Genomic DNA, 23,569 nt, shown 5'->3' on the forward strand with positions numbered 1-23,569 from the left:
TTTATTTGCAGCTTTTTAGCTTTCACTTACAGTACAGTGGGGTCTCGTATTGTTAGTACCTAGCCTAGAAAGGCCTATATTTAGGAATATCTTTGGGAGAAGGCTCTTCATAATTGAATTTACAATATTTGATATTCTATTCATCTGAAGCATATTGTATGTATAATATTGTCAAAAGCTGACCACAATTGGACGGGTGCCTTGGAACACTTAACGTCACAAGTAATAATGTTTTAGTGTGTTCATTAATATCAATAAATATTCATTGAATATTATTAATATTCATTAAAGATTCATTAAAATAATCATTAATATTTATTAGAGACTCATTAAATATTCATTAAATAATCATTAAATAATCATTAAATATTCTTAAATATTCATTAAATGTTAAAGTTTAATATTCTACCTATGAGAAAGGTAGTAGTTTTCAGATTTGATTAATTTATTTTGTGTCAGGATATTGTGTGTGTAAATTCACCAATTGAATGATTACACCTCTAACAGTTTCAGATTCGATTCAGTTATTTTGTGTTAGGATATTATGTGTGTAAATTCACTAATTGAATGAGTAAACTTCTAACATTTTCCTGATATTTCTTTGGCTGTGTGTCTTCAATCGTCGTTATTCTCTATCTCTCATCAGAAATGGCTGAGAGACACGATGCCAAGGCCGTTCTGAAGATTGCACGTGAACTTGTGCACAAGGTACAGACGTTAATCGAAAACAAGTGAACCAACCACCTTAAGGTATTCAGAAGGTCACGGTGGCTCATTAATTGCCTCGTGGATGTTGAAACGAGGACAGATAACAGTTAATTAGCTTCATTGTAACGACGTGGCCCAGAGCAATCCATACTTCAACACCTGCTACAAAGGATATTAGTTCTGTCTTGCAGAAAGGAAAAGTTAACGATGCCAAAACTGATGTAATGAAAGTATCTTTTCCATTTTGATTTTACTTTTTTTTTGAAACTTTTTTTTGGTGTTGACAAGAAGAAGCCCTAGGAGTATTACTGAACTAAGTCATCAGTTGCATCAATACCGGTAATAGTAAAGATACACACTAAAACACATTGAAATTATTACATCATGCCAGCATAGTTTGTTTGGTAATACCATTATTGGTGGGTAGCACCAGTTTATGTGGCTATTACCAGCATTGGTGGTTTATTCCAGCATTGGTTGGTAATACCAGCATTAGTGGTTAGTACCATTATTGGTGGGTAGTACCATTATCGGTGGGTAATACAATCATTGGGTGAGTTATTCCAGCATTGGTGGTTAATTCCAGCATGGATTAGACCCCCTCATTGGGTAATACATTTCCCTGAGGTAGAATCCATCATTGATTGGCTCCCAACAACCCTTCACTGCCGGTAATAATGGTGTGTGTGTTAATATCAACTTTGATTGGCTCCCACCAACCTTTACTGCCGTTAATAATGGTGTGTGTGTTAATATCAGCTTTGATTGGCTCCCAACAACCTTTACTGTCAGTAATAATGGTGTGTGTGTTAATATCAGCTTTGATTGGCTCCCAACAACCTTTACTGCCGCTAATAATGGTGTGTGTGTTACTATCAGCTTTGATTTCATCAGTGTCATGCTCCTAGTCTGTTTTTTGGCTGACTTAAACACACAGCATTGTAGGACAGCTTTAGAGGTAGGGTGTTGTTACATGGATCCATATGTCCTTCCCCTTTGTAACCCCTCGTCTAAAATCTCTTTGAGCTTGTTCAAATGTTTCGTGAGAAAAAAGAAAGAAAAAACAAAAAACAGCGCCATCAGAAAACCTGTTACTTGTAGTTAAAATAGTTGTCATGACAACATGTTAGGATGTACAAAAACAAAAACAATGTGCTTTATCAATTTGCATCGGTTTTTTTAACCATTGCTTTTAAAAACAAGTTTTGTTAGCTTTAGGAAAAATGAGTTATATGTTTAAAAGCTACCTCAGTTCAATGAAATACTGTGCTTGACCTGGTTTTTTTGATGGGATCTGCATCATTTGTCTCCATTTCCGATACATATTTCTGGTTTTTCTTCTTCCAGTGAAGGCCATTTCAACAACATGATTTAGTTGTTGGAATTTATGGAATCTCTTGTGATAAGTTTCTCAGAGTAATTTTGTTTTCCGAAAAAATTGAAAGTCGAGGGAGAGTCCCTTCTCGTATCTTTCTAAAGATTGCGGGCGAGGCACATCTGGACAGAAACATTTAAAATGTTGCCAGTTGTGAAGTTAACATTTTAATAATAATAATAATAATAATAATGATAAAGTTTCATCGGACAAAATTTGTGACAAATATCTTCAAATATGAATCATGTTTCCTATGCTGTTTCAGTTTTTAATTAATAAGTCTCCCCGGTCTGTTTGCTATTGTTGATATATTTCATGTATGTGCACAATTTGTCTTGAAAACCTCCTTTTGGGTCTCAAATGAAACTGGGGTGTGAACCTGGTTTAACATTCTGTATAAAAGGTACTGTGGCTTCTGACTGGTGCCTCCCCCTCCCTCCCTCCCTCCCCTAGAGATGGAAGGAGGTTATATAAGGATTTCCAACCAACTGAGGGGCTGAATAGCTTAGTTAGCTTAGTTGGGAGGGGGGGGTAGAGCCTAAAACTTGTGGACCTGTAGATCCCCCGCTGTTTCCCAAACTTCCTTTGCTCTTACAAAATTGATACAGTTTATTTGTTGTCTAAGAAATGTGCCCTTTGTCTTCTGATGTGTTAATACAAAACACAAAAGCAGATTTTTGTATTAACAAGTTTGCTATAAAACATTCTTTCGTTTTTACCCCATGAGCAACATTAAGAGGCTGCATTCCCCTTTTCATTGAAAAATTTAGACAATGTTATTGTTAGGAGATTTTTAATTAACTCTAAGTAAGATTGTAATGCCATTAATGTCATTAATTAATCATTTCTGTAGACAATTTGACTATCAACAGAGTAAAATGAGTTTCTTGATTCTCATTTTGAAGAGGTCCTATAAATTTGAACCATTTTATTTTGATCTATATACATTTAACTTAGATTTTACTCTTTAATTTTTTTGCTTTATTTACTTCAAGAGTTTACAGTATAAGTGAAGGTTACATACATAAAATATGCTAAACGTAATCCACTTTCATTTTTCATCGTTATATTAAAGAGATATGTTGCTTCTTTCAATTTGAGTTGAATGTACTTAATGATTTTGAGAATTTTATTGTTTAAATTTATCAGGACATCTTTGTCAGCTTCTGTTACCCTTCATTTAGTAAACTACAAAATATGAATGAAAGAAAAGTCCGGGAAAAGTTAAAAATGAAACGGGATGTTTGTTTTCGGTCACGCTATACTTCTGAAATCAACCTTATAACCAGAAAATTACACAGCATTTTTAAAAGGATACCATTTTTATATTTGAACAAAAGTTTGTTACCGTTTAATAGACTTGTTTAAACTCTGCATGTAGTAATCATTGGTAAATGTTAAGATGAAACGTTACATCATATATGGATTATTTCAATGAAGCTTGCATCTATCATCTAAATACAGGTAATTCCTAGTTTGAAAATATTTGAAGTGGAATTTGGAAATGGACATTTCAACAACTCTTATCTGTTGACGTTCTTTGTATGGTTACTTACCGACCAAAACTAGAAGAATATTAAATAATATAATTTCCAGTTGACCATAGTTTATTTGACTATTTATTACCAAATGCAATGTACTGTTTAAATTTATTTTGATTAGGATTTTTTTTCTTTTCATAAAACATTTATTTACTCAGGTGTATAGTTTTATTATGGGGCAGTGGGAATTGGAGGGGGGTAGGGGGAGGGGGCTTTGCAGCTGTTTTCATTTGGTCTCAAGAATTGACACTTAATTATTTAGACACACTGATTGGAGTTAACACCAAATTTTTGCCCCATAACCAGCAAACAGTCCATTTTGAATTATACTTCCATGATCAAAAAACTTGACTAAAACAAGATTGAAAAATTTTGGAATAATTTTTTTTTTACAGTATTTTTGGTTGGAGCAGATATATTTCTTTTACAAACCTTAGTGTTCTAATCATTCTCTCCTTTCTCATCCTTAAGAAAATTAACCGAGTGCAAACTGCCTAGTGGATATTGTCTTCAAAAGACAAGCCTTGAAAGAATTTCATGGCCAAAACAAACTTTATAAATATATATAGTACAATTTATAAGGCTAAACCTACTTTAATTGCCTCAATCTCCCACTTGCCAGAGATGAAATAGTCAAAAGAATAGAAAAAAAATTAAAACATCAGATGCCCACAAAAAATTATTCCTACTGTAATCCCTTATGAATGCTGTTACAAAAACCCTCTCTTCCTCAATTTAGACTTGATGAGCTGCCATCTGCCATTGTATTAATTAGATCGCAAATTTGGTCAAAGTAATTAGATGCACAAGGAGCATGCCTAGGAGGTCATTATAAGTTGAAAGAAAGGCCATCTTTGTTTAGTCTTGTACGGTAAGAATTATCAGGAGTAAAATATCAAGGTTTTGAAGTACCTCAAAAAACAATTAATGAATGCATACAGTTAATGAACAAATAGAGCCATGCCCATTCTTTGTTAAGTTGCTGCACATGTTTTTTTCTGCAAACACAATAGAATTAGTCAATGAGGGAGAGTTGGCCGTCATAAAATTGAATTCAATTATTCTCCCGAGTATTCTGTCCTATATATATATTTATGTCATTCCTGTTTGTGATTTGAGCTTTCAGGGGTTCGGTGCAATTTTACATTTCAGTTATAAATGTTCTGCATTCTTATATTATTGGTTTCTATGGCGTGAATTTTTATTATTTTTTTTAAATCAATTTTTGATTTCGCTGCAATGGTTTACTTTCTCTCATAAATGTTGTTTATATAATTAGAATTTTAGTAAGTTTCTTTTTTTCAATTTAAGAAAGAAAATATAAGAAAAGGAAGAGTTGTTTCATCTCTGAGATGATCCAGAATGATTCAGGATGTATGTGCCTGCAAAGGTTTTCAAAACAAAGATATCAAAAAATTTATTTAAACTGGAATAAAATTGTGCTGTCTAATAAGATTGTTTATTTTAATTTTTTTTCAGTAGAGAGAGAAAAGTGATTTTATGATGATATCATTGGTTTTTAATTTCAGAAAGTGTACTCTGTAAAATTCATCAACACAAACTATAAATATAGTAGACATTAAAATGTGCAATTTGTTTGCAAACGATGCTAGTTATTTGTTTGAGCTTTCACTAGAACATATTTTTTAACAGCAAATTTCTCAAAATATTGAAGAAAGGTGAAATCGTCAAGTCAGACCATGATTTTTCAACTAGTACTGAAAACATGTCATCTGGCAGCTGATATGTGTACCTGTTTCACCTGTTTATCAGTAGTAACCATGGAAACTATTAAGAGATGGGAACACCAAGAAGCTCTTTTTCTTCCTGTTCAATCTGTTTAAAGTTTCAGGACCCTTTAAACTCCACTTTTATCTTGATCAAAAGTCAAGGACTTTTAATCAGGTCACAAACTGTCATTCATTTGTTTCACTACCCTTTGAAGAAATTATGGGGGTGGGGGAGAGGGGCGGGTAGTGGTGATGGCCTGTTCTTGGATACATCTCGAAATTTGCCAATGGTGGTTCAGAGAGGTAGCAAGCTAAATAAATCAATTTTGTTGATCTGAAAACAATTTTATTCATGTGACATTTCTCTTTTTAGCTGAAAAAACAAGTCCTGAAATTGTGGGAAAATTGTTGATGCATACCTGTTTTTGGAATTCTTCCTTGTTGGAATTCTTATTTATAAGAATGATGATGGTTGTTTTAGAATAAAAAAATGCACATTGCTAAGATAAATACTAAATCTGAAACGGTACTGGAAAACAACAATTGTGAAACAGAGGGAAACACGCAGGTACGCTCTGTGCTAGCTTTAATAGTTTCACTTAAATCTTTGTGTATCTGACCAATTCACTTTAAACTAGGGTTTACTAGTTTCTTCTTGAAATAAAAAGAAAGGGAGTAAAGTTTGTGTTATCTCTGCATTCCAGACCTATTTTTTTCTGATGGTATTCTCTACGATTAAAATTCTATGTGTAAAGTACTCAACTCCTATAGAGTAAATTCCTATTTATTAGCAGGATGTTTTGTTTTATGTTAAATAACTACTTGTTTTCTAGCTTGAAAAAAAAAGTGTATATAGATGTAAGTACAATGTACATACATATTAGATGCAGCATATATGGTTTATTTTACAGAGGTAATTTACTTAACAGACAAAAAGAAGAAAAAAAAAATATGTATGAAAACAGTACTTTGTGGTTGTGTTTCTTCGTGAATTTATGGTATAACTAAAGTGATAAAAATAAATTATATGTTTGTGTTACAAAAAGAACAATCGTCTTTTAATTAACTCATCTTCTTTTTCATGTCTGGCTTAATAAAAAGCACCTGGGCAGCATTCTTTCTGTCGCAATCAACTACCCTGGAACAAAAACTGTTTTGTTAGTTAAATGTCAAAACCATTACTGGATTGGAGATTTTTCCAAACGAGAGCCCAGAGAGATAAGTATGGGGCGATTTGAAATTGCTGCTTCTCGACAAAAGCGGCATGTCAGAAAACATTGCCTGTAAAATGGTAAGCAATACATGTGTGTGTGTGTTTTAGTCATTCTAAATATTGTCCACTTTTGTATCTTGGTATGACCACAAGAATGTGGCTAAATGTTAGTACCAGACTTTTTATAAAGATTACAATGGGGAAGGAGGGAGTGAGGGGCAGGGGGAAGTGCCTTGACCCCCCTCCCTGGAACATCCCTTTGAAAATAAAGACATTTAAAATGGTAGGACAGTTTCTTGCTTTTCAAAATCAAGATAGAAGAAAAAACTAACTTGCTCTACACAGCTACCACATTGCACAGTTACAAATAGCAGGGCTGTATTCACATGCCTGTTCAACTGCTGAGACTAACTACAAGCTATTAGTTAACATTTCACATACTTGCATGTTGATGGTGAGGGGTAGACTGTGATTGTTATAGGCCAGCAGCAACCTAACAAGGGCAGAGTAGGTGGGGTTGAGTGAAAGGTCCTGCCCATGGGACAATAATGTCAATAAGCCCCAATTTTTGAAGACCATTAATACTTTCCATTAGTTTATTATGAAAATGAGAATACATTATTCATTATCTCATATATCTACAGCCCCTCCAAACTGGACCTGGGCCTCCAGCTATAGCCCTTCACCTTCCCCCTCTCCACCCCCCCTCCACCTCACTACAATATACTCGACATGAAAAATGTTAGTATTAGTTTCTTCACAAAACAAGAGAATCGTAAGCAAAACAAAACATAACATGAGGGATTAGGTTTCACCTTTCTCTACTTTTTTGTATACAATTAAAAGCATTTTTTTCATAGATTTGAATAATTTACATTGGTGTCATTATTCCATATTCCAGAAGACTTGCAAAATCTATATTTGCAAGATATAGATGCATTAAAAGAATGTAGTAACAATGGTTAGGAGGGAGGGTGGCATCCTTTGGACATCCCCCCCCCTCCTCCTTATAATAATGGTCTGAAATAAATACTGCTTAGTTTCATAATATAATTGTGTACTCTCAAACTATATAATCTCCTCAACACCCTACCCTGCCCATACCTACCCCCTTCCCAACACCATGCCCACACCTACCCGCTTCCTAACACCCTGCCCACACCTACCCCTTTCCCAAAACTTAAAATGTAAATAGCTCTATAGATTACTTGTAACAAATAAATAAAGAGGGCATTCCTTCAAACTATAAAATGGCTAACTTTTATCTAGAGCTGAAGAGCACAAATGATTTGATATTATATTCACAGGCAGTAATTGGTTTATCATATAGTATCATATTTTACCATAAACAGGGAATAAAAAGGCACCAGTAAGCATAATCTGTTACCCAATTATACGTGTGATTCATGAAATTTAGCCAAAATATTGAAAGGTTGGCAAATGCAAAAATAATACCATACATTAAATTTGTGGAACATAATTTTCTGCCTTTGATGAAACAGTTACTGACATGCTAATGTGGAACAACAGAATGGTGGTAATCAAATAATTATTCTCTTACTTATGACTGGTGAGTAATATTATATGATTTAGTCAGAATGCCAGTAAGTTACAACAAAATGCATCTGTAATTGATTTCACTTGGGATTTCAGCTTTCAGACAACCCGTTTGTTATCATGCCTCCCTGTAAAAACTGCAGTAATCCACACAAAAAAATGCATGTCTGAAAGCGAAATAAAATCCTGTTTTGCAACAGTCTACATATGCTCCCTTCTAATACTGGATATCAATCAAAGTACTGCTCTTAGAGCTTCCTTTCCTAAACTGCTTAGAAAATAGAAAATCAAGAAAGAATGAAAGTAGGGGGGGGGGGGGGGGAGAGAAATGGAGGTACCCACAAAGGGTGATTGAAAATCATCCAAGTAAAACATTTAATGAGGGATTAGGTCTTAAGTCTACTCTCCAATGATATAAATATATAAAGGAACCAAGTACATCTCTTTATATTAAAGCATGTAATTAGATTAGTCAAATTGCCACACAAGTTGTACCCTCCTTTACAAAGATTGTTATTAGATTGTTGCAGCAGATAAGTAAGACTCAAATATGTCAGAATGAGAGATTTAACAACCTTTTTTTATTTTTTTTATAGTTTCTTGTTTATGATTGACCACATTTGTGTAAATATAATTTTATACACAAAATAAACACTTTGGGTCAAAGTCAATAGTACAGTTGGCTGTTGATTAATTACCCTTATCTCATTTAAATGTAAACCTTCTCACAAACCTACTTGGTATTTAGGCTAACTACATATAAATTGCACATTTTAGGGCAGAGGAAAGAAACAAAATACTTTCAGTAAAGGCGCTTATTACACATTTGCATAAGGGGAGGGGGGTTACAAAATTGGAATTGTCTAAAACTAATAAAGATTTATTTCATTTCTTCCGTTATCTTGCTACTTCCCAAGAGTTAGGATGCCACGAGAAAGCACGAGAAAGCCCTATCCACGAGTCGATTACGGATATCAAGCCTTTCACAAACTGGAGGCAAAGTATTCTGGTCTAACTGCAAGGTTGGGAAACAACATCTATTTACACAACAACTTGTAAGGAACTGAAAGTGTACTACTGTAAATTAAAAATGAACTATATTAAAAATGAGAAATTAAAGTACCTGCATGGCACTGCATTAGAGATACATAATATCAGCTGCAATATGATCGATGGATTTAATTTAGTTTAAAGTGTTTGTACCAGAAACTTGCATTTAACATACAACATCAGTAATCCTCATAAATTGACTACACATATGAAGAAAGAAAGACCAAAAATAAAAGAATAGGAACAAAGTTGTACTATTAATTGTTGCCAAGAATGAATATAACAGCTAGCAGCAATACTTAACTGTTATACTGTTAATAGTCCCCAAGAATGAATATAACAGATAACAGCAATACTTTACTGTTATACTGTTAATAGTCCCCAAGAATGAATATAACAGCTAGCAGCAATACTAAACTGTTATACTATTAATAGTTGCCAAGAATGAATATAACAGCTAGTAGCAATACTTAACTTATACTATTAATAGTTGCCAAGAATGAGTGTAACAGCTACCAGCAATACTTAACTGTTATACTATTAATAGTCCCAAAGAATGAATATAACAGCTAGTAGCAATACTTTACTGTTTATAGTTGCCAAGAATGAGTGTAACAGCTAGCAGCAATACTTAACTGTTATACTATTAATAGTTGCCAAGAATGAATATAACAGCTAGTAGCAATACTTAACTTATACTATTAATAGTTGCCAAGAATGAGTGTAACAGCTAGCAGCAATACTTAACTGTTATACTATTAATAGTCCCAAAGAATGAATATAACAGCTAGTAGCAATACTTTACTGTTTATAGTTGCCAAGAATGAGTGTAACAGCTAGCAGCAATACTTAACTGTTATACTATTAATAGTCCCAAAGAATGAATATAACAGCTAGTAGCAATACTTTACTGTTTATAGTTGCCAAGAATGAGTGTAACAGCTAGCAGCAATACTTAACTGTTATACTATTAATAGTTGCCAAGAATGAATATAACAGCTAGTAGCAATACTTAACTTATACTATTAATAGTTGCCAAGAAATATAACAGCAAGCAGCAATACTTAACTGTTATACTATTCATAGTTGCCAAACAATATAACAGCTAGCAGCAATACTTAAGTGTTATACTGTTAATAGTTGCCAAGAAATATAACAGCAAGCAGCAATACTTAACTGTTATACTATTCATAGTTGCCAAACTTGAATATAACACCTAGCAGCAACTAAAACTTTGACAGAAAATCTCTTGATATGTCACAAATCATGAGAAATATATGTGCAACTTATGTGTAAAAACCATTCAAAGTTTTGGAGACCCTTTCTAAATGTCTGGATAAGGAGAAAAAAAAAACTCCACACAGACAATATAAAGGGTGCCTCACAAGCAGAACGTTACAAAATAAATAAATATATATATATATATATAAATACAAATGAGAGGAGAAAAACTACCATTTTGGTGCCTGTACGTTCACTTATGACACATTACAACTATGTCAGGGTTCAGTTGCATTTGGTAGTGCTTACTAGATTTTAAATGTTTTGATACTTTTGTGACATAAATTTATAAAGTTAATGGGTAAACCTTAACTCTTAGACCTGAACAATGTACCTGATTGACTGTAGAGTTTTGCATTAAAAAACAATGATCCAGAAATTGATTTTTCATATAAGTGACTATAAAAAATGGAAATATGGGCTGAACGGAACATGCCTTTTAAGTTTTAAATTCATATGAAAAGAGAGAAGATAAAAAAAAAACACATCATTTTTGTCTGGTTTTAACTTTTGTACGTTCTTGATATACTACTCCTGGTATTTTATAAATTTAAATAATACTGATATTAAACTGTAACAGGATTTTCATTTACCACAAAAGTTAGTGAAGCATAATTTCTATCGTCTTTCATAAATAAACCGTAGCGAGAATAACAGAATAAGTGATTTCTGATGCATGATTCCAAACCACCGAATCTGACAGGATAAGGCAAACTGAAAGATCATATCACTGTTATAAATACATGAGAGTAATTTCATGTTTAATTCCACAAAACCACTTGGCACCACCAAGTCAGATTTGAACGACCACAGCACGTACCGCTTACGGTATAAGAAGTTCATTGCCTTTTTTCACCACCGGGGCTGGAGTTTCAGGCTACTTACTGGCATAATGCTAGTAGATTTCATTGTTTGCCAGTACAAGTAAAGGCACTTGCATTTTACTTCCCAGGTAACATAAAGAACACAAAGACATGATAAGTCCAGTAACAATGGCGAGTCCAAAAATTGGCATAATTTCCGTCCCTATCATGATCCCTGTATTACTGCTGGTTATCAGCAAATATTATTGGCCTACTCCCATAAACCTGTCCAAGAATCTAAATTCAGGAAATGCCAGTGGGAACTTAGCTTCTATTCAGTAGATTTTTAAGACACTTGCACTTCTTAGCAAGTGACCATTCAAACAATTTGAAACTCTGGGATTGGATATCCACAGACTTCATATTAAATAGTAGACTAATGGTAGTACGAAATAGAATTCAAAATACAGCTCCCCCCCCCCCATTTCATCACTAACTTTGAGCAATTTATGGGAAAAAAACATACCCAGCAGTTTGGGTTTGTTGAATTGTTCATAAGACAACCTTTTCGGTGACTTTGCAACAATCATTGTTCATGAGTGAGTGGTAAATGAGTCGGTCCAATTTTCTTGAAGATTCTTACATTAATTTAAATTATGAGCACAAAGCAATACTAGTTATTTTCAAACTTTTCTTCAATGTTTTGGAAGCAAGTTTGTCCAGTTATGCCAATACACCGGATTCCTCTGAGTTCTGGGACTGAATGACATCGAAAGTCTAACAAGACCAAGGCAAGAGGCTGTTGTGACAGACACGTACGGTAAAACATCCACGTTTGCAAAGCTAACACAATTTGTACCTAATTTGCATGTAAAACATATTAGACAAATAGAACCATCAGGGAAGATAATACCCAATAATATATTGCTATTTACGCCCTTATTTGGTCCAAAAAGTGTAAATAGAACTGTTTCTATGGAAACAAAGTACACACTCCCTGTCCGGTAAAAATGCAAGTTTGATCCTGGTAGGAAGTATCCTAGGCTTTCAACATTTGAAATTAATCAAAGAGAAAGCCTCTCTTACGTACAGAACGGTCCCAGTTTATGTATGGCCTTAATACAGATCTTTCTTTCTCGAATACGCAAGAAGTCTTTGTCTAGACTGACCAAAACAACATTTCATGCTTTTGCAAACCATATTTTAAATAATTCTGTACAAAATATAGTGACAACACTTCCATATTTGTTTGAAAATTCCTACCATCCAATACAGTATACTACTCTTATCTGAGACATGTCGGTCCGGGCTATGTCAGGACATAGTAACAACAGACTGTGTGACCGTGCATTGGGTTTTGTTACTGCCGGCCGTAACGGTCTTCACTTTGCTCATACCTCCGTTAGCCAATAGTGTCTGTGCGATCTGTGAAGTGGTGAGGAGGGTCTTGCTTCGTGGGGAGATGACCCGATCGGATTTATGAGTCTTTGGTTTACTTGTGACATTGCTTTGCTTGTGGTGGTGATTCCCGGGGGGGAACATTGTCGTCGACGACGATGAAAGGGTGGTGACCTGATGAGCTCCGAGTACTGCACTATTCAAGGGTAGGTTTCCCTGGGACGTAGTGGCATTCATGTAGGAATTCCGTACACTGACATTAGCGACCCTAGGAACGGGAGAATTATGGATAGGCATGAATGGGTGAGACCGAGGGTTATTGTTTGGTATCAGGGTCACCTGAGGAGGTCTGGTCTGGTTGAGATTAGTAACCAGTGAACTACCTACTGTCTGAGAGGTGGGTGGCACAAACGGAGGCAACAGTGAAGGGTTCAATGAGGTGTAACCTGCCAGGTTTTGGTGTGTGAGGAACACTTGCTTTACCGGTGTGGATAAAGCAATGGGAGATACCATTGGTTGAGTTAGGGGTGTATTTCCACCTGGAATGGTAGCTTGCAGGAATGATGACGGTAGGGATGAGGATACGATAGACAGAGCCGGACCTAGACTGGGAGTATTGGTAACAACTTGTCCATTGGGCAACTTAAGTCCCTGTGAGACAACTGGCAGTAGTTGACCACGTGAAAGTTTGATTCCAAGTGAGGTTAAATCTGGCCGAGACTGAAGTGCCTGTGTAACACCAATGGTGACCACTGGCTGGGTGGCACCGGATGGCCGGACTGCAAACTCTCCTGAAGGTCTGGTGAAGCCCATGCCAGGAGCTTGATACCTTTGAATCGGGATGCTTGTCGGCTGTAGGACAGTCTGTAAAGGATTAGAAGGTGCCTGTTTTCGCACGGGTTGTCTAATGGGCACTGTGTGCTTCCCAAGTAATTGACTAACGGTGGGCCTTGCGCTAGGGCTAATTGGCATGTTGGGAACGACAGTCACCAGAGAATTCATGGGTTTGACAATGTTTATAGCACGAGCCATCTGTAAATGAGATGTGGTCCGCGTCGCTTCCGACATAATGGACGATTGTGTGGGGGAGGTGGTGGCAGCAGCAGCCTCCCTGGCTAGCTGAGCTCTGTGCTCCCGCAACAGGTGGCTCTTCAGCGGGTGTCTGTAGGAACCGGACGGCATAGAATCAGAACCATATGACTGAGTGGTCTGGCATCCAGATACGGCGGTCGAAGCAGTGGTGACGGTGATGGTCATTAAAGCCCCCGTGGTCACCACAGACGGTACCCCCGTACAAAATCCTTGAGACTTCCTCTCCTCCTCTTCGGCCTCTGTCGAATCGAAACAGAGAAAGAAATGCAGTCGATTATTAGGATACTGTACATCGCAGTGTTCATCTCTGACCGCCAAATTCGTTGTTAGCAATCAGAGGAACTACTAATAAATTCAGCGTTAGATGTACCTCTTATTGCATTAACCAATTAAAACCCAACTTATCATAATGATATTAATAATAATAATAAGTTTGTTCCATAATTCTCTACTATTTTTCCTAAATGTCAAGTTGTTCTGGATCCACAAGTAGCTTTACATGCAGAGGTTTATGTCTCGACTGCCTCCACTTTCATTTCAAAGCCAGATAAAATCAGTCTCAATGTATTAATTGCTCCTAGACGTAAGCACGAAAGGGGCCTGGATCCATTTCCAAAATGAACACATAATAATACAAATTTCAGGTTCTTTGAGAAAAACAGGGCCTCACAGATAAAGGATATACCAAATTTAGCTTGTTTTTTGAGCATGGGTTTTTATTACAACTCAATTACCATATTTGGGGGAAATGAAAACAAACATTGTTTGGGCTGTTTACAGTGGAAAGCATATTATGTATGTCATTAACAGACCTTGTTTACAACATGGTCATTTGGTATGATTCTACTGATCCCAAATGATAATGATTACACAACTTTTTGCATGTATTTCATAACATGGTTTAAATTGGCCATTCCATAAATTAGGGGTCTTACTAAAGGGAGGATTGTTATTCATAGAGGTCCTTGTTCAACTTTGTATCAGGAATGCATATGTGTGATTATAAACATGACAAGCACGGCCAGTGTACTCAGTTATCTAACCCTGCAAAAGCTTGCTCAATTTTTCAAGCAAAATTCAAACTTGCTTGACCGTATGTGTGTACACAGAGCACCACAAACATTGAAATGTTGGATATCTTTACTAACGGAATGACCCAAATTGTAGTTTAAAATAATATGCTTTTTTTCAATGACTCCTTTGTACCATTATTACATTTTTTACCATTACACAATATTTCCCATTTTTTAACATAAAAATTTGGTACTTATTATTGATAGTTATTATCATTTCAATCCAGAAACCACAAAAGCGTATCGACTCTCCTTGCCAAGGTTTTACAGTACAGTATGTGAGGACTTTTACTGCGAACAGTGTACAAACAGTTCTTATACGGAGTAATTGGGAATCAATGCACCAAGTGTGAAGTTCATCCAAACTTAACTCGAGGAGTGTTTCTTCACACACGAGACTGAAGACTTGATCAAGTCTAAATATGACATCATCGAGCCACATTTGCTTCAATTCTTGTTTGTTTTTCTTTATTGACTACTTTTTTTAAAATTTAAAAAAATTTTCTTTAATTTTCTTTATTCCAGTATAAATATAAATTTATTAATAGGATAAGAAGTACATAGAGGAAACATAATTACAATGTTTATTTGCTGTACTGGAGATGGGTTTTGCAAATGTTGAAATAATAAATATCCAAGTTCCTCTGAACATGACCATAATGGTGACAATGGTTTCAGTGTAAACACTGTTAACATTCTGTCTTGAAAATATGAGAAAGACAACAAAGAGAATGTGAAAGGTGTCAGACCCTAGTGTCACAAAGACATCACATTACATTATGACATCACATTATGACATCACATTACAAAATGACAGCTCCGGACACGACTCATCAACTAGAATATCTCCCAAATGGAACAAGATAATTCTTAGCTACTCTCGGGGGAATTGTCTTTCACCAAAAAATTCTCTGTCACACAAACCAAAGATGATTGTTGTGTTTTTGTGCCCTTTAATATGTCTCCCCTACGGATGGACCCTAGGTACTGGTCATGCCAATTTGGACCAAGTGCTGATCAGAGAGGTACCAAACTCTGATTGGTGAGACCAAGGGCTGATTTGATGACTGACCAGAGTAGATACGTACATGTCCCTGGTCATGGCCTGACGGTTACACACCTCAGGAAAGTCTGTATCTGTTCAATGAAGCTATCAATACTAAGCCTTGAGCTAAAGTGTGTTCCTTCCATATTTAGTACACCTCACACCGAAGAAAAAAAAAAAAAATACATATAGGGGACAGGTGAGGCATAAAGCTTACAATATAGTCCAAACAATATATCTTACCTGATGCAGTAGATGTTGAATATCTATCCTCTTCATCCTGCTCATGGCTCCTCCCCGCCTCCTCCTCCTCTTCCTGTTGCTCCACTAGGATACGATCTTGCACCAGGTCACCACTGATGACCGAACCTTGCTGATCCCAAGCCATTCCACGATGTAAGTCTTTGCCCTTTTCCACTTTCAGGCGTTGCAACAATTTTTGCTTCTGTATCTTCTCTTTCACTAAGCGGTCCAATTCATGTTCCAGTTCTTTTTCTTTCCTTTTCAAAGCCTGAAAGGGAATAGTTGCAAACAGTCAACATATTACAACATGACAGTGAATCCGAAGCAATCAATCGATCAATCAATCGATCTATCATTCACTCATTCGATGTATCCAGAAGGGGTTTCTTTTCGACAGAGAAAAGCAAATTGCTTTCTTTTCTTGTGCATGACACACATCACAACACAGAGAGTGTTTTGTTACAGGAAATCGAACAATCTAGCCCTCGGACTAGTGTTCCTGATAAAAACACAAACCTCTACTTGACAAGTTGAGATATAGTCAATCCCACAGTCGTCTTTTGGAATATATTTTAATAACTTAACTTTCAAACGCCACACAATGGGAACTGCCCATTGGATAATGTAATAGCCAGAATGCAAAACTGTAAAAGCTTGTCTTGCAATGTAAAATAGCTACCAGTTGTTTGGTCGTTTCTGAAATTCCTTTTTAAAGTCACTGTATAGATTCATTTCCCCTCCCTATCCCAGTGCAACATATTATTTGAATATTAACATGTAGGATGGTACCAAAACTGACAAATTTAATTGACAAAAATATCTCTATTTAAAAAAAACAAAAAAACAAACAAAAATGGGGAACTGGGGGGGGGGGAGGAGGGGTGTAGTCTGCCTCTTAATAAATATTAGCAGCCTTTCAATTAATCAATGACATTCAAACTAGGGATGAGTAAGACTTTAAGTGAGGTCATCAGAAGGTCACTAGTGCTGTGCCGTTTACAATTTTAAACGTGTAAACGAACAAAACATCGTTTAAACGTTTAATAAAACCTGATGAACGTTTAAACGAAACTATGATATCAACTGAAAATTAAATTATTGGCAAAAATCGGGTATCAATTCCCGTGTTTATTTCGTCTACTACGCGAAATAACAACACAACTTAAGATCAGTCGAATCATAAACCGCGAACGTAATCCTACTTTTGCCCCCCCCCCCCTGATGTATATGGCGATATGAATGGCTTAAACTTGAACGCTGTTATCCTTTTGTGAAAACTTCCTGATTCGCGGCACAAGTGTACTTTATATCGAGCCGACAGCGGCGGCACAGATAATCCAGTCAATGCATGTTCGATCGAAATGATTATAATCCCTGTCCATCACGTTGAACTCTCCGACCAGACAATACCGGGTCGAATACTCGACTTGGTAATAGTTGTTCAAATACATGATCAAAGGAAATGTATCGATTGGAGATCGTAAAAAAAACTCTGAAAATCAGTAGAGAAATTACCAATTGTGTACGAAATGTAAGTTCGGTCCTTTCAAATTTTACGAAAGATCCAGCAAAACACTTTCAAAAAATTCACGCGAAACTGGCATATCGTGCTACATGCAACTAATGTCATGTAAACAAGGCTCTAGTACACCCATTTATGAATAAACGGTAAGACCACATATGGTGTTAAGCGGGGGGAAAAGAAAGTATTTTCTAGAATTTCCAAAAATACGGAAAAAATAATGTCCTACCATAGTTAAGTGTATAGCAAGTAGCCTTACCACCTCGTCTGTTACGGATGTCACGTAACTACGAAAACACAACTAACTAATTGTATTTTGCGAACTTGACGTTTTCTACAAGAACATGGAAATAATTTTAAGCATTAGTTAATCATGCCATGTGGCCTAAAACATATTTTATTACAAGGTTTACTTTCATAAAGATGGCCATAGCTTCATATCTTGTGCTGCGTGTATGAACTGTGCCTCGTGTATCATGGGGAATACTCCATGAAACGTTTCTTGGAAACTTGCCAAAAATGTTAACAAACAGGTGTTAGACAGGGGATGAGCGCACAGTTGTTTGGCAAGGTACCTGGGAAAATTCTGAGCACATGTACAGCATCCTACCGTAGTATTTAAGTTGGGTTAAACCGTACTGCAGTTGTAAACTGATGTACGTTTAGTGCGCACTATTCATTGTTAGGCAGTCTAGAAACGGGGCTTTGCCAAACGTTCTTTGTTTCATAATATCGGAGGTTCTGTAAGTTAAACTTTTTAATGATTGTAAGACAGATTAAATCTCTTTTCATTTTATAACATAATATAGCTAAGTAGCTTCTCATTTAAAATTTTTCATCAGCTTCGTGACAATTTAAATTAAAAAAGTTGTCAGTATTTTGCATCCTCAACTGCGAATTTTTTTATCGCCAGACACGCAAAAATTTCCGGGGTCTTCGCCCCACCAGGGCCCTAGGGCGGTCCCCTGGACCCCACGCCTACGCGTGCTCGGCGTTTTCTCGCGATTTTTGCGAACGTTTAAACGTTTAAACGAACGAAAATAGGCCGTTTAAACGTTTAGGTCTTTAAGCGAAAACTCACAGCCCTAAAGGTCACCATAGGGTCAAGAATTTCATCGCAATTTCTCCATAATACCCATAATCAATTGTTTCATCTGGATCCTTTGGACACAAAAATGCTAAAATGCAAATCATCCTACTCATCCTATTATAATCAACATCATAATACATATATGCTATATTGAGCCCCTCCCTTCAAAGCTTCTCCTTTTTTCTTTGTGACAAGTTTAATGCCCTATTACTCAAAATAAGGATAAACAGTGATCAAATTATTCAAACTCCTTCCCAGACTTAAAGGTTACTAAGCATTTTAAATCAGCCTAGAGAAAGCAAAGATATATATAAAGAAGAATGTGCAGCAGCTCTGGTGTACTTTAAGTTGACTCCCACACGTGTAGGGGTATCCTCCCCCAGAGAGATCAATTCAATTTGAAATGTTAAGTGGTAGTTAAATACTGAGGCATATTCATATTTATTATAAAACACTGTGGGTCTAGACCCAAGGTTGTGATAAATAATTACAATTTAGTTTCTGTGTGGGGTTGAAAGGGGGATCCACGCCTGTAATTTACATTTTGTAGGCTGACATGAAGAATGATATCTTGCCGAATAAAATCAAATCAAATCAAATCATGTTTTTATATTAACAGTAAAAGTGATTAGACAAGCTGATCGACTGAATTGAATTATGGGATTTTAGCCTTGAAGTGAATTGACAAATTTATGACAGCCAACTCAAATAGCTACTTTAATAGACCACCTCCAACCCCCCCCCCCCCCCGCATTTCCTAACTATGTAACTTTATCGATAGTAGGAGGAATAGCACTCAATGAAGTATGCCTCAAGTATTTGCCTGCTGTGTACGGTACCTTGCAAGGCTGAACCTACATAACATTTATTTGCTTCATAGCTGTTTCTGCACACAGAAAAAAATCTTCAGAGTGTTCACAATAATTTATGCCACACAAATGAATTTCGAAACTGATGTGGTAAATTTGAAACACTCAATAATTTCTGTCGTGTGATGATATTCCTTCCCTTTATTTAATGTCTTGCTATGAGATTTTTAACCAGCTCTGATGAACTCTCTATTCTCAAAGAATGTCATGGACAGAGAATTACTACATACCCCAATGTATCTACAAGCACCACTCAAAATGTTAGAGTTTGAAATCTTCACTTTCCTGTCTTGTAAAGTTGGAATCTGGCTTTTCAAGGCGTCAAAGCATTCTTTTAGATGAGCACGTCTGAAATCGAAACCAAACATAACATGACCAAATAAACATTTTGAATTGTTACAGGATTTTCATTAGCATCGGCGAATATTTCGAACCTCATATTCTATTAATGTTTTAGACCACTGATAAACCCTTACTCTGTATAGGAGTCATCCAAGCTACAATATTTTGGGTTGAATTTGTCACCCATCTGGTGCTACCTTGTTCCATCATTAAACGAAACTTAGGAGGCATGATCGTTAAAAGATGCAAAGGTTGAAAACACAGCATCCATGATGAACATTCTTTGATTACTTGTTGACCATGGAAATCAGTCATAGCATATATTTATCCAGTATCACATAGCGAAGAGCAAAATGGGGAAACTGCTACACAAATGCATGAAATTTGTGTATCGTGTTGCAGTTTTGTACACTCGAAGCCATACTAGTTTCAGAATTTTATGAGGAATAACATCCATAAACTTGAAAACTGCTAAACAAAACGTGATCACTAAAATGTACCTGGAAAATAGCTTCTGAGCGATAATCTGAACATTTTGTGATAATATTACAGTCAACTTATTGCAGAATCCATAGATAAATCAGTAATTAATAAATTCTTCTTTTTTTTATTTTATAAAAAAGTCCTTAAACAAAGTACTGTATGTGCTGCAATACAGCCAGGTTGCTTCAATGTAGATGACAGATTATTCGAATAATCATATTAAATTATAACTCACATGAGAATTATCAACACTAAACAATTAATGTTTATAAATCAAGGGTGAAAATATACTCTTAATAACAGTACCTGTTCTTTTCCAATTTATTGTGCACTTCCCGCACGCCAGACCTGTGTAAATAATTAAAGACTAAGTTAATGAAAACTAGTACAGTACTGTATGCCTTTATTCAATAACAAGCTCTGTCCAAGAAGTCATGTGGCAACATAATAACTTTTTTCTTATTCTAACTTGTCTAGATGTCTTCAAGTGTCTGCATTTTACAGTGCATGTCCAAAAAACTGCTACACACTTTGTGCAATTTTATATAGCAACTTGAAAAATTTGCATCTATTGCATGAATTATTCCCTGTGAGCAGTTATGAAACGCTGATAAACTGTAGTTATTGATAAATATCCCTTCATCTCCAAACCTGCTCATATACAGTATGTTTGGATCGACGGCAAAAATTGACAGTACATGCAGTATTCAGGACTGAATTTTTAAAGGTCAGCATAGGCCACTAAAATTTGTTTCACATGACCGTATTTCTCCTTTGGGGTGGGACCCCTTCCAAGATAAAGAGAAGGGCATGCCAAGAAATGAATTATTTTCAAAAAACTTTGATAAGTAAGTTGATTGTAACAGTTTGAAATCAAAGACTTCAATATAATGACGTATATGATCAGGACTAGTGGCCTACTATACCAATCTTAGGCACCTTACAGTACTACAGTACTCCACAGTAGTAAGTACGTCCAGGTTGACAATTTGACCTCTTGGGTGATCCCCTGTAAATCCCCCAACGATACTGACCCCTGACAGTTTTGTCAATCTCTGTGAACTGCTACAGTACTGATTTCGCTTAACTCCCGTTAAAATTCGTTGAAAGAAAAATAACCGAAATTCTTCGTTTTTCATCGAAATTCCCCGATTTTTATCGATTTTTATCGAATTTTATCGATTGGTTATATCAGTCATTTCCTTCGCGGAATTTTCAACGATGTGTTGAAATTCTTTTTTAAACAAAATAGAAGGTCAATGTGTGGTTACGCGAAACGTCGGAAAACGCGTAACTTCGTTTATTAATATCAGTTAGACTTTGGTTCAGTCGTTTGAAAGAGGGAATATTTTCAAAAGCATTCTCATGCTTAAATGAGTAGTAACACTCAAAGAAACGTGTAGTTAAACTGACGGGGGACGTTTTCTGACTGTGAACCCCAAACACAGTGACATAAGTCTTAACTTGGCCAGGAATTTTTGAGGCTGCAGTACAAGCTATGTACCACGAGGCACCCTTCCAAATAAGTTGAAGTTCTGTTTAACCATTTAAATAACAATGAATGGACATATAAACTTGGTTTACTTGCAGATTACGAAAAATAGTTATTTTTAAGAGATGTAAATGCAAAATAAAGATGCCCCGCCCATTCTGCGAGGACGCTTCCATTTTTCAACAAGAGCCCAAGGGCACTGTGGTTCCTTGCTTGGGGTATATGACAATACACATAATATTATCAAGCAAGATTGGGCTGAAAAAGTCCAAGTAATTGTGGTCCTACATGTTCCCATAAAGTAACGAACACTACAGCCAACACTTTTGTGATCACAAAATGTAATCGGATTTTTTTATCAAAAGGCACTTTTGAGATCTAAATATGGCGTCGAAAGTGTAAGAAATATAAGACACCTACAAGCGTGTCAACAGATATGATAACAATGGTGACCTCAGATGACATGACCTTTAAGTTTCAAAATGTTCCACCACCCCATTCACAACTTGTCCCAAAATATCAACCATGTCACACCTTGGCATTGAGATTTAATTGCATTAAATGTCAAAAAATTAACTTTGAACTTGTATGTAACTTAAAACACAAAGGTCACCCTGAGGTCAACATGTTGACATTTTTGATCGGTGAGACGTGAATATAGCATCAAACTATACAAATTTCAAACATTTTTTCTTTGCCCATTTTCTCCCCTCATAATACTACTTTTTTAACATTAGCTGACCTTTGGTGACCTTGGATCACATGACCGTTAAGTTTGAAAATATTCCCCTATACCATTTGCAACTTGTCCAAAAAAATCAACTATGTCACACCTTGGCACTGGGAGTTATTGCATTAAATGTCTGAAAATTAACTTTGACCTCATATAACTTCGCACACGAAGGTCACACAGGGGTCAACCAATTGACATTTATGATCAGAAGGTACCTTTAACATCTGAAAATAGCATCGAAACTGTAAAAAATCCACAAAACACGAAAAGGTCACCAGAGGTCAAATTGAGGTCAAGAGTCACCCAGATGCGGGTCGGCAATTGGATTTCATTGAAGCAACTCCCAACTCTAACGGACAATTTGTTCTCAAGTTATCGCAAAAATACTAGTTTTTTATCATTAATTGACCTTTGGTGACCTTGCATCACATAACCGTTAAGTTTGAAAATATTCCCCTATACCATTTGCAACTACTCCAAAAATATCAACTGTGTAACACCTTGGCACTGGGAGTTATTGCATTAAATGTCTGAAAATTAACTTTGGCCTCATATAACTTAACGTACAAAGGTCACCTTGGGTCAACTTATTGACATTTTTGATTGATGAGACCTAAATTAGAGCATCAAACTATAAAAATTCAAACATTTTTTTCTTTGCCCATTTTCTACCCCCAAAATACTAGTTTTTTGACATTAATTGACCTTTGGTGACCTCGGATCACATGACCGTTAAGTTTGAAAATATTCCCCTATACCATTTGCAACTTGTCCAAAAATATCAACTATGTCACACCTTGGAACTGGGAGTTGTTGCATTAAATGTCTGAAAATTAACTTTGACCTCGTATAACTTCGCACACGAAGGTCACACGGGTGTCAACCAATTGACATTTTTGATCGGAAGGTACCTTTGATATCCAAATCTA

At 35.9% G+C, this 23,569-nt stretch overlaps 2 protein-coding genes across 4 annotated transcripts in view; one reads left to right on the forward strand and one right to left on the reverse strand.

The window, feature by feature from the left end:
• Positions 1-6,405, forward strand: part of LOC139980683 (small G protein signaling modulator 1-like) — a 53,776-nt gene extending 47,371 nt beyond the window's left edge. For all 3 annotated transcript variants that reach the window (XM_071992512.1, XM_071992510.1, XM_071992511.1), the window contains one exon: positions 647-6,405. In XM_071992512.1, the coding sequence (XP_071848613.1) occupies positions 647-735 (89 nt within the window). In that variant the 3' untranslated portion in view covers positions 736-6,405. The remainder of the gene's footprint in view (positions 1-646) is intronic.
• The window catches only part of LOC139980685 (uncharacterized), a 31,830-nt gene continuing 10,313 nt past the window's right edge, over positions 2,053-23,569 (reverse strand). Inside the window, exons 3-6 of the mRNA XM_071992514.1 lie at positions 20,722-20,763; positions 19,821-19,938; positions 16,110-16,377; positions 2,053-13,987 (exon numbers count right to left, since the gene is read on the reverse strand). Coding sequence (XP_071848615.1) covers positions 12,573-13,987; positions 16,110-16,377; positions 19,821-19,938; positions 20,722-20,763 — 1,843 coding nt within the window. The 3' untranslated portion in view covers positions 2,053-12,572. The remainder of the gene's footprint in view (positions 13,988-16,109; positions 16,378-19,820; positions 19,939-20,721; positions 20,764-23,569) is intronic.

This window comes from Apostichopus japonicus, chromosome 15 (assembly GCF_037975245.1).
Source record: "Apostichopus japonicus isolate 1M-3 chromosome 15, ASM3797524v1, whole genome shotgun sequence".
In the NCBI taxonomy this organism is placed as follows: Eukaryota; Metazoa; Echinodermata; class Holothuroidea; order Aspidochirotida; family Stichopodidae; genus Apostichopus; species Apostichopus japonicus.